Raw genomic sequence first — 12,873 nt, 5'->3', positions numbered from 1 at the left:
CTATTCCGTTTCCACATTCCACCATGGATTCGGGAAACGTCCATGCTCCGACCGATCGGCCGGGGAGAAAGTAATGCCGACAGAAATACCATGAGCATTCGTCCGCGTTGAAATTTTGGAATAGATGTTTCATCCTTCAGTAGGCCCTGTATCGGAAGTCACCGACCAAAGAAAAAAAAATCCTTTTGGCGGTTGAAAAATTTCTGAGTGACTTGATGCTAATATAAAATATTCGTATAGAGCGCTTCGGGCTACATACTAATGGACTGAAATTGGTCAATGCATATCTCCATTTTAATTGATTGTGAGACTGCCTTATAACGCTGATAGCAGATTGCGGGGATTCAAATAAGGGTAAAATTTTGGGCCTCGATTTTATGGTCCATTATGGGGGTAGTTTATCAATTCCATTCTCGAAAGTTAAAGATATGCGAGGATCATGGAGCTACCCTAAGGTCAGGCCATTAAAGGCCTTGGAGCAAGCTCACCCGCAAGAAAAACTTAGTCAAATACGTATAGGCCGTGTGTTCGTAGATAATGGTAGACGCCCCTCGAGTCGTATATGGCCCTAACCCTCATTATGCTTAGCATTTCTATAAGGAAGATGAAGTTCTTTTACGGAACCAGAACGACTATAACAACGAGATTGGAATAGGAGAAGTCAGCCTTGCCGATTTCGGGGAAACAGATTTCTTGCCACCGGTCTTACCGATAGTTATGAATAACTATTGAAAAGGAATAACAATCCAGCAATTCTACAGAATATTCTGTGGAACATTGTTCTTCCTTCCCGATGGATTTTCAAAATTTCTATTAAGTTAAGCCTAAAGAATTAGAAGTTTTTTTATATGAACAATTATACCTTAATATGATAATGTTTACAACTGAAAATGAAGATTAATCGCGAGCGGCAAACAAATTACTACGTACAATAGATATATTCGAAGTGTAGAATGAATTGGAGTCTTTGCCCATTTTTATGCGAATTTTAACAAAGCTACTTCTTGCATCAATCAAGAGGAAAATCTTGCCGGGTACGGGTGGTTTGATTTTCCATGATTGGAAAGGGGGGTTGTGATCATGTTTATTCGGTTCACGAGGGTCCAGTCTGGACCATCCAGGTGTTACTGAAAGCAAGGAGCTAGTGAAGGTGAGTGAACCAGTTGTGTGGATCGAGACTTTTTCGAGAGATTCGTTTATTCTGTCTCCTACCGAGAAGTATAATGATATTTTCTTACAGAGTTATACTCAAATCGGCTTCTCTAACCTAGAAAGGAACCGATTTCGTGGAGGTTAAGCCCATAAAAAAGTGACCGCTAGGTTAAGGCGTAAATTGCTCCTCCATTAGCTCATTATTTACACATTGTTCCAGATATATCAACGGAAAGGTAGGTTTTCTTCAACCAGGTACCCTCTACCACTGGTTGGTTTGACCCCAGCTTTCCGTCAGTCGCCAAGTATTGTGGCGCAACTATCTTTCAATGATAATGTGGCCATTAAGGAGAATTTATAATTTAATTTTACAAGGTCTAATAATTTGGTTTGTATTAGAGATGAGAGTCGTGGTCATTAGATGTATAGCACATGCAAGGATGTAACTAAATACGTAACTATTGCTGTTTTAAGATTTCAAAATTGACCAAAGGGGTTCAAGTGAACTTGAATTCGGCACCGAGTTACACGGCTGGCGACGGATCACGCCTGCCTTCATGCTTGGCAAAAATGAATGCATTCCGCGGCCGCTTCTCAGTTGACGTTAAGTTACGGTTTCTACCAATCAACGTCAATCTGAAACTTTCAAAATACATCATTTGAAAAGTAAGTTTAAAAATTCGGAAGCATCCAACCCAGGTCCAGAAAAATGATTTGCACTCAGCACAAGGAAAATTGTACGTTTAGTTCTAAAAGGAACAAACTAACGACCCGCAAACTTGAGTAGAGGTATGAAGAAAGCAATGCATTCTTACTATAAAGAGTTGCACCGTTAAAAACACCTTCGAGAAAGAAGATGAGCGGAGATTGGCGACTTCTGAGAAATGGGTATGGATAGTGTTAGAGGGATGGGGGAGGAAAGTTAAGCGAGGAAATTATAAAAGAAGGCAGAAATATGGTAGCAGGGGAATTTAAGAGTTGTAGGAACTCTGAAGGCTATAGAAAAGATGGGAGTGAAGGATGATTGTCTGGATAACTAGGAAAAGGAGAAAAAGTATGGGGATGCATGGAAGTAAGCTGAGGACAGCATCGTGGTAAAATGTGCGCTTAATTTTCTGAAGTCTGGAAAAAGGTTTCATATTCCACTTTTAAAGACTTACTATGCATTTTGGACAAAGGCTCTAGGGAATTCACTACACTTCGATCATGAATGGTAGCCTGAGTGAAGACCTTCGTTAACAGCTCACCCAGTGAATCGCTTATCTGTTTGAGTCTGTCTCATTGCCGGCGTGGAAAACAGCGTTCCAAAGCCAGAAGAATCAATTCTCACAAAATTCGTTTCTACAAGGCACGCACTTTAATGTCTTACAAGAAGTAAAATATCGACCATTTCGATGGCGGCTAGTCTATACAGGATAAGAGCACGTGGGGAAATTTCTCATTACTCACAACCACTAATTGCAAGACTCGTATGTTTGGCAGTGAAATTTAATCACCCAGCTACTACAATTTCATATTGTCAATGTAATTATCGTATTGTGAGACCCCGTCGTCTGTAGGCGACGTGTGGCAGCAGACATCAATTCCTCTATACAAACGAATTTTTCGGTCCACGGTGGTGCTTAATCTTTCATTTCGGCAGCTCAAGTAACAAGAACTAGTCAAGATAAAGTGAGATACCAGGTATTATTCAGTGCATATACGAGTACTCAAGTTATCTCTTCACTACTACCATCTCCCTCGCATCTCGCGGAATTTCAACTGACAGAGATGTGCCCCTTAAATTCTGTAAGTTCCCAATAGTCACGGCGTTATTTTCTCTGCAGAAAAAGTAATACAGGGTCTGTCCCAAAAATGAGTGTAATAAATCTTGGGGGAAAATGTATCATTAATCAAAATAAAAATTCTTCAAAATAGCACCCTTGCGCACTGACACACTGATGGAAGCACCTCTGGCAGTCGCGGCACGCTTCCTCGAAGGCGTCGACGGGAACCTCGTTCAGGCACATCGTCACGACCTCTTTGGTGTTATCCAGCATTCCAAAATGCAAGACATAGAAGGTCCTGTTCAGTTTTGGGGACAAAACGGTGACCTGCGGGACCATATTCAGACTGTAGGCCACATTCACACCGGTCCAAGATATCACGCGAGATTGTCATACGTGCAGCTGTCTGATCTTCCGACAGCATCTTTGAGTGCACTTTTCTCATGGCTAAATCCTCCACAAGAACGCGATGCAATGTGGTTTTCGAAATATTGCTCTCTTCTGCTAACATTCTCACACTCAAGCGTTGATCGGAATTTAGCATGTCTTTCACTTTTTGCGCATTTTCGTCGCACAGTGACGTCGACGGACTTCTCTCGTCGTCGTCTTGTGCCAGCGGGAAAACTATTCCTCGGGACATGACTTCATTTCCGTAAGTATCGTTGATCATGGTCATGGTCCTCGAATCCAATTTTCCGAGATGATCACAACATTTTATCGCGTATTGTTGCCGCATGGTACATGTTATCTTGAATTCGTGGCGCGATTCTGCGAAAGGGGTCCAGTCTAGCTGCAATTCGGACACTGTAACGGCCCACAGACAACTGGCGCGGGTCGTGTTGCTTTCCCGAAACTTCCCACCACCTCACTCGATACGAATCGCCCCACTCCAGCCGCCCTCTTTAGCGGGGAAAAATCTTTCTCTTAATTATTTTGGATGCATCCTATATGCTGCGTACGCGGATCAAAAAGAAGATATTTCCGGGCCGTTCTAAGTTTTGGAGGATGCAAGTAAATTCTCCAATTCGCAGGCATACTTCACGCCATTATCTTCATTGCCTTCATCTCGATCTGCATTATGGAATCAAAGACATTAATTGTTAGGAAACGACCGCATGAACTTTCAACAATCGCACTTGGCGTGTGGGCGGCTCAAATGCTTTACTTGTGCGGCGAAGGTAAAACTTAATATGAACCCAATCGAAATGGCATAGCCATTGATATCCCGAACTAATTTTACTTATGATAATAGCAATTCTATCTATACCCCATGGACTGGAAAAACCACGGCGAATTAAAATCAGTAGGGCCACTCATTCTCATACCGATTGCCGACGAAAATGCCATCCTTTGTCTGTGTGCTGGTAGCATCACTGATATCATATATGCTATAGTTGCGGTTTTTACGGAGGTTTGCACGCACAACATCCCAAGGAAAACACAAGCCTGATCTCAGGTATTTAAAACAATCGGTAATTACCGGATCCCACACCGAATTCCTATTTTTAAAAATTGGGCCATTGCTCCATTTTTGATTGAGTGGTCACCCTGATTACGCATTAGAAAAAGCCAGTATGACGATAATGATCTCACAGAGAAAAAGTAATTATCCGAAATGTACTGATCAACCCACTATTTACCCGCACCTAATAGATAATTTTCCTCAGCAGTCGGTAGTATCGCAAAAGGCAATAAGAAGTCTCCCCAGAGCAGTGAGATAGATAGCAACCCATACAACCAAATCGAAATACATGTACTTGCAAATTTTAGGAACTTACTTAATGTAATGACCTACAGTTCATTACATTAGAGACATATGTTGAACCTGGCAGGACTGCCCAAATTAGATGAAAGAACAAAAGAAATACTTTCACATTATTCATCAAGGTGCATTTATTTAGAGGATTCTGAACTATAATTTTTTTTCGATAAAAGATTTCTTTACTTGTTAAATTTTACGTGACTAACATAGTTAACATTATTTACTTAAGTTTTCTTTCGCCTTTTTCATGGCTGTAGAAATCTTGATCTTAGCACACTCCTCCAGTACAATGCCTATTAATACTTAATAATGCCATATTAACAAGTTAACTGGAAGGGGTACAAAAGAACAGTTTTTGAGGAAAACAGTCATATATAGATAAAGGGTACAACTCCGCATTGGAATATGGCACTCGATCACTGTCACACTTACCAAGGTAGTTCCAGAAAACAGGGGTAACCTGAGGAAGAAAGGTGTATGAATCCAATATAATCTTAGGAATTTATCAGAAGAAAGCAGACAAGTGTTGGAAGAAAAGTAACTACTAAAGGACATGATAGGAAGAGTGATGTTTGGAAAACTAAGGTAGGTTTTCTTAGAAAATTGCTTTTTTATTTCATTTAATACATGAAGTATATGTACATAAACAGTATGTAAATATAAAGTGTCAAACATTATTTAATAGAACTTACATTGTTGATTTATTACCTGTGTCAGTGGAGACCTTATTCTTTGTTTGTATCATAAGGGTATGTGCATGTTCTGGATTGATTCAAGCAATATCCTGCAGAGATTCACAATGCTCTTATTATTTTTGTTACATTGTCTGGATTTCTGCTCATGAAAACAAGGTATAGATACTATTACCTTGCCTCAATTGAAAACCATGTTAGCATCTGATGTTAAAATTTAACTTTTTACTTTACAATTTCTTAAGCCATATATTGAGCCACATACTTTATTCACTAGTCTGCATACCATACAACTAACTCATCAACGACATCTCATAAGGTTCAAACGCTCAAAAGGAGTCCTGAAGAAGTCAGATAAATTCCACTGGAGCAAATCACCACATCATACTGATACGTGCAGAAGGTAGTCCCATTATACTTATTATAATCCCACACTTGACCTAATTCTTGCCCATCAGTTACACTCTTGATGTGAATCCTCAGAGCTTGATAGATATCATCTCGCAAAAAGATGAATCTAATATGGGATTTAAAAAATCACGTGTTTATGACAATGATGCAATTTATTCTACTTCAGTTTTCAATAAACCACTCCACAACCTTCATTAATACCTTACCACATGCAGCAAGATATTCCTAGTGTAAAACAACATAGGCAAGTCCAGAGAAAACGAGGAGCAATAATATATAAGTAGTGCAGCATGGAGGTGATTGGCATTTGGAGATGCCAGCATGCATGCTGACATTCAATGCCATTAAAGATATCACAGCAACTGAGACAGCCTATGGAATATACTGCATGTGAAATACTGTGTGTTTTGAGTAGCAGATGCATCAATGATGTGAGTGAACTCCCATCCCAATTGTTGTCAGTGAACTGTCATTGAGGTAACACCATAATACTCATCCTCCAGCAACACTCAACTTCACTTAATTCCAAAACCTTAAAATGCCATCTCCTCCTGCCACCAACATACAGCCAAAAACCTTTTCATTGAAGACGGGTGAAATCTACACCATACACGTGAGCCAAATTTACATGGTTCCTAATAACAGATCTTAATCTTAATTAGGGAGCTTACTGGTTAGTGCTCTTTCTCTAGCAAGCAGATCCATTTCCTTGAAATAACTACATTATTTGGGTCAACAAATGATTCTCACACAAACTCCAGCAATAGGAGCAGATGGGTCATTTCCACAATCAAGTAGTAAAATTACAAAGCTTCAAGCATTATTACGGTCACATAACAGCACAGCACGTAACAGGTAATGACATCCAAAGGCCATTCTTCAAGATTACTGAACACAATTTCTCACAGAAAAATGCACAATATAGAGTCCTCAGTAGAGAAATGTTGGCTCATAGTTCACTTGGTAGAAAACAAGCTCCAAATATGTTGGCAAGTTCTAAGATTAAATACCTAATATCTCATACTGAATAATCATTAAACCAATCAAACTTATGCAGCCTTCCCAAATATGCAAATAAATAAGCATTCAAATATAAAACATATATTGCAACAAGCCTTTTATGCCCCATTTAAATTATGAAATGAGAAAAAATGAATGCTTAAAATGAACTATAAGCTCACAAAATTAAATAATAGTCACATTATTAAATATATAGACAACAAGCTAAATCCTACACATTAAATTTGTACCCAAATCATTTAAACCACAAATATTTGACTAGTAAATTTTGTACAAAAAGTTAGTGTACAATTTGGGAGCCAAAATGATCGGTAATTAAAACAAAACTTAAATTAAGGCAATTATTGCAGGTACATATATGGCATTATTGATTTTAATTTAATACATGTAAGTAAGCAGAGAGAGCTAATGATGATGAAAGACAACTGCCAGCAATATTTCGTATCTTCACATGACTCTTACAATATCCAACATTACAACATTTAAGGAAATACGCTGAAGGAATTCCTTGTTAGTTCATTCAAACCCACTATTTCAGGACTGTAGAAAGAATGAGCCTTAAAATATAGTTCCATGAATTATTAATACACTAAATATGTATTCCAAACCAATTATACAATGTATATGCCAAAATTTTTACTACACCCAATGCTGGGAAGAAAAATTAAAAGTTTGGGAATTCATATGAAAAGTTAAATTTAACAACCTGGGTTTCATGGATGTGCTTACACCATTAAGGCCCAAAGACTCCCCATTTAATGCCAAAGGATACCCTCATCTATGAAATCAGAGACATTACTTATAACTATCTTATGGAAACACCAAACTTAATTTTTTATTTCCACAATGCCTCAAACTTTAACTTTAACACTGAATGAAATCCATTACTTTCAACTCCCAAGGTTTTGGAAACTATGCAAGAGTCATAGAAAATTATAGATCACAATTGTATCTAAATTAATCTCAAGGTTTTTATCCCTGATAAATTTGCTCCTTGCCAAGATCGCAATTAAGCAGGCAAAAGCCATATAAACAATGGAAGTTCAGCAACAATACTTGCCTAAAAGGCATCAATACAATATGTACTTGTGAAAATGGCAAAAAGTCTAATGATTTGCTCAAATCTCCCAATGATGGCAACAACTTCTTGTCAAAAATATACACATATTTCCAAGTGGTAACTGAAATTTTACATGACAATGTCCCTATAAAGTTCTGTAGAACTAAAGTTGGTGATAGAATTTGACAACTAAGAGGGCACTGGAAGAGTTAATTCTTAAGTTGTATGACTGAAAATACACAACAGGACTGTAAGCAATTCTGAATTTTTTTAAGGCGTCAATCCACAATTCACTGAAACATTTATTTAACTTTCTTTCAACTTCTGTTCATTGTATCGTCAAATTGTGGCAAGGAGAGTAATTTCAACTAAATATTTGACATTCTGAAAGTTGGTGGATATAAATTGATCACCTATAAAGGGACATTACATTGATATTGCTTCTGTTAAGGATTGCTATGAGTTTCACACTTAGTGAACTTTACTCAGCGATTAAACAGCTTTAAGGCTTGGTGGCAGCAGATTTAGATATTGCTTCCATAACATTGTACATTACAAAATGTGAGAATATTTGATTCAGTCCATATGGCCAACTAGAAGTACTGCCATTAGACAGGTAGAACACACAAAAACATACTTCTTGGTCAGAAACTTTTTAGGACAAATATTTATGCAACAACATGTAGCCTTGATAATTTCAACCATCACACTTCTTGACACATTATGGTTATTTTAAAGCTGAACAAATCGATTTCAACCACAAGCAAACATTTCCACAGATCTGCAATCATAAATCAGGTTAATGTATCCGACTGATGAAACCATGAAAACCATGATAATTTTGAGAAAAATTAGCATGCATTTTCTCTCCCAGTGAGAATTATTATACCTAGATTTTTTAAATTACCATTGGAAAGAAAAGACCATATGAAATAGTCTTTTACTCAGAACCAGTGATATTTCCCATGGCAGAAACATCATGACTAACTTCACAGTCTTCTTTCAAACAACTTTACATTAAAAATACTAAGGCAAGAGTAAACATCATATTTTGAAATACAATAAATGCCCATAGAAAAATATTAAAAACAATTTTTTACTTGATTTGTAAGTCACATATATGAATACTCTCTTGACAACACCAAATTATAGCTTTATCGATGATCATTAAATTTAGAATAGGTCAAAGAAATTCACCTGATTAGTTCCTTAACCATACTGATGGTAAGGATGTTATTGAAGTCAATACAATGGCTCTGCTCAGTTTTAAATTGGCAGTGAACAAATGAAGGCCAAAAAATTTTGAATTATTACTGAAATGAGTATTACTGACACAATAGCCACTGAAAAGACATTGTATTCTAAGCCACTTTCCTGATTTGTATGATCTCTTCATGTTTGCACTGCAAGGATAAGTTTGAAAATAAATCAGTGAAAACACTTTTGAAGAGCAGCTTGAAGCATTCGCCTCCAAACCCATGACAGAGTATTCAAGGTCATATACGAAATTTCACCCTGCACTTATGCACACAGATGTTGATATTAACAGTTTAGGCACACCAGGAGCGTCACAGAATGAGGAATAAAACCCAATGATTCCCAAATCCTGATGAGCGGCACCTCAGGGCCCAGCATAGCACAGAGGCATCACAGGGACAGGGGACCTTTTTAAAAGTCAAGAGGGAGGCCGAATGCTTGGCATGGTCTCACCTCAATTTCCCAACCAGAAAACTTTCTTTTGCCCCCGATGCACACCATTTCACTCTAGTATTTATCATGAGTTTCATATTATACAGACATTCCTGATTATTAAATGTCATAGTTCAAGACAAAACATCACAAAGAAATTTAATTACCATGAAAGACAAATCACTGTGTTAAAGGCAACAAGAAATTTATAGAAATTAATTACTGCGATGAAAATCCAAATTTGGACACTCATCACATTCACCCATATTTTACCTCATGGAAACACGGCTACAAAAACTATTTTCTGGCAATAATATCTCAGTAAAAATGCGCATCGGTCAATTAGTATGTCAAAATATTTCATACTTGGTGTATAACTTTGTTGGTGTATGTATTGCTATCGGTCAATTAGAATGTCAAACATTACAGTTTGTGTATTGTTAAGTTGGTGTATTTTCTATGTGGTGTACAGCTTTGTCAAAAACAATTTGACTTTGCTTGAAATATTTCTTAATAAGACACTTAACTGGAAATAAATTTGAAAAAACCAAAGAAAAAAATTAGATGATTAGAATCCATCGAAAATATTTTGCTCTTAAGGTGAAAAATGAAAGAAACCCTGCATTTAGTTTAATTTGAAAGGTTATTTCTTCTAGAAGTTCTATTTCCTTTTCACAACAAAACTGTCAATACAAACGAAAAATAAATGTACACAATAAGACATAACTGGAATTAAATTTGAAACAACCAAAGAAAACAATAGTAGATGATTATTATCCATCAAAAATACTTTGCTCTTAAAGTGAAAAATGAAAGAAACCCTGATTTGAGTTTAATTTGAAAGGTTATTTCTTCTAGAAGTTCTATTTGCTTTTCACAACAAATCTGTCAATACAAATTTTAAATAAATTTACACAACTCTAAAAAGTAGCGTTACAAAAATAAAAGAAAGTTTCTTTTCACATGACTTTTAAGGTTTAAATAGGAAAATAAACCACCCTTTTATAACCTCTTTTCACATAAATGTATAACTCAGCCCAAAGTGATAAAAGATACTTTCTGGCTTTGACACATTTCAAAATTTGTAAATAAAGAAAAAAACAGCCACAACCCTAATGGGCTTTTTGTTCTTAGTGGCCTAAAGAAAGCAAAATCAGGCAGAAAAATAAAAATTGGTATAAAATGCCTTAAGAATGTCTCATGATCAGAATTCAAATCACAACCAATCTTTTTCAATAGAATATCAATTCAATGAAAAGTCAAAACAAACCATAAAAAATTAGAAGGTTATCCCAATAAAAAGATGTATAAAATGTATGGTTTAGATGCTGTACATGTTCAAATTGATTACTTCTTCAGAAAAGAACAAATACTGACATTATGATGTAAGCAGCCAAACACATGGAGAACACAGGAACTTGACAAAAAAATGATAAAAAAAGAACATTTTTTAAAAATAAATAGTTTTACCTTTCATTAGTTCAGCATTTCAACTCATCTGAAACACCCCAAAGTTTGTAGGCACAAAAATATAAAAGTTTTTCACAACAAATTACTGCTAACCACAAGCAAGCGTAGCAATTGCTGGGTGCTTGGTGCCCCCGCAGACACACTGACCACACTTCACTCCATTTATAAGTTTTCAAACAAACTAATGGATGGTGACCCTTAATCCAAATGCAAGCACTCTTTCAGAAAAAGCTCAGCACAGTCAGGGGACCACCAGTTTCCACCCTTCCCCCCATTAAACAGTACATAGTTAAAATGCCTCTAGGCTTCGGTCGACGCAATGGCTGCCACCAGGCTACCATTACTCCCTGCCATACCACTGTTCCCACAGCCCCCACCACCACTCGTGCTACTCGTGCCCTTGGGGGTGTATGCTGTGGCGTTGGGGTCGAGGGTCGATGAGGTCGATGGGGGTGGAACAATCGGAGCTACAAGAATGGAGGGGGACGAGGGACTTAGAAGGTGTGAGGGTGGTACGGGTGACAGCAAGGGCTCCACCAGCAGCAGTTTTGACGTGCCACTGCCTGACAGCTCCAGGCTCACAGTTGATGGGCTGAAGGAATCTGTGGGCATCACAGCAAGGACTTGTGCTATCTTCCGCTTCAAGTCATCTATCTCCTTGTCTTGAGCCCGTATCACATCTTGGAGAGAGAGGAAAGCAAAGAGATAGAGTACACACAGTGAACCCAAGTTATTAACTTTCTTCCAATGCCCAGGGATTTTAGCCACAAAACTTTGGGTATGATGGGTCATTCAATACCAAATTTTTTGTTTAACACAGTGCTATCATCATGCAAAGAAGTTTTTTTAGAATGATCATTCACCTGCAGGAGACTGACTTAATAGAAAGTGTAGACAACAATTGTTTATCATTTGAATATGTAGTTCAAAAAGAGTGAATCCATCTCAGGATAGGGTTCCTATTATCATATTTAAGCTGTTATACAGAATAAAAATAAATTTTCCATGGAGATTTTCCAGGTTGCATCCATATATTTAACTTTTTAATTTACCAGATTCTCCAGATTTTCCTACTTTTGTAGAGTATCCTACATTTGATGAGGTTGCAGTAGTCCAGTATGTTAAGTGCTGCAGATTGACTCCCAGTAACACCTCTGGGCAATATCAGTTTCACACAGGCTGAGTGATATTTTTGGGTAGCAGGCTTTCCTGGAAAACACATGGTGTCACAGGGAAGGGAACTGGTGCCCCAACCCTGTTGTGTAAATTTCATACTCCATTGAGCTTAGTAATCAATAACTCCACCCTCAGCTATGGAGCCTTCATGTTGATAACAGTGGTGATATCCTACATTCATTTTATTTGCACGCACAATGATGATTTCTTTGATTTTCATACCATTTCCATACTTTGTCACCTCAGAAGAAAGAAGTAGAAGTAAGACTTCTCCACAAACTGATTCATCCTAACAAACTAATAAGAATATATATGAACCAATACACAGTTAACAGACCCTGAACTATGAGGTATAGTCAAAGTTAAGGCTATTTTCTTATATTTTTGCATATTGGTGGGTCAGAAAAAATTTAAACACATGTAGTATAATCTATGGATTGTATACAAAGCCACGGATGTTATTGTTTTCAATCAGAAGTCATTTTCCAATCAGTGAATGTGGATAACAATGGCCCAAAAAACCGTCACTTCCACCAGCTGCAAAGTGCGTGCTGTGATTAGATTTTTGTATGCCTTAGGAACATCAGCGACCCAATTTCATTGAGGGTATTGCCTATGTTATGAACCTATAGTAATGAGTAAAGGAAAATTTAGACAGCAGTGTCAAGTGAGGAC

General features: G+C 37.4%; 1 protein-coding gene across 1 annotated transcript in view; it reads right to left on the bottom strand.

Annotated features, from left to right (window-relative positions):
- Positions 1–5,295: 5,295 nt before the first annotated feature.
- LOC139685748 (macoilin) overlaps positions 5,296–12,873 on the bottom strand; it is an 83,964-nt gene continuing 76,386 nt past the window's right edge. The window contains exon 13 of the mRNA XM_071582812.1: positions 5,296–11,702. Coding sequence (XP_071438913.1) covers positions 11,323–11,702 — 380 coding nt within the window. The 3' untranslated portion in view covers positions 5,296–11,322. The remainder of the gene's footprint in view (positions 11,703–12,873) is intronic.

The sequence above is a fragment of the Hetaerina americana genome, unplaced genomic scaffold (assembly GCF_022747635.1).
Source record: "Hetaerina americana unplaced genomic scaffold, ioHetAmer1.1.p SCAF_12, whole genome shotgun sequence".
Lineage (NCBI taxonomy): Eukaryota > Metazoa > Arthropoda > Insecta > Odonata > Calopterygidae > Hetaerina > Hetaerina americana.
Note: the sequence above shows the minus strand (reverse complement) of the source record. Positions and strands in the feature narration are given on the sequence as shown.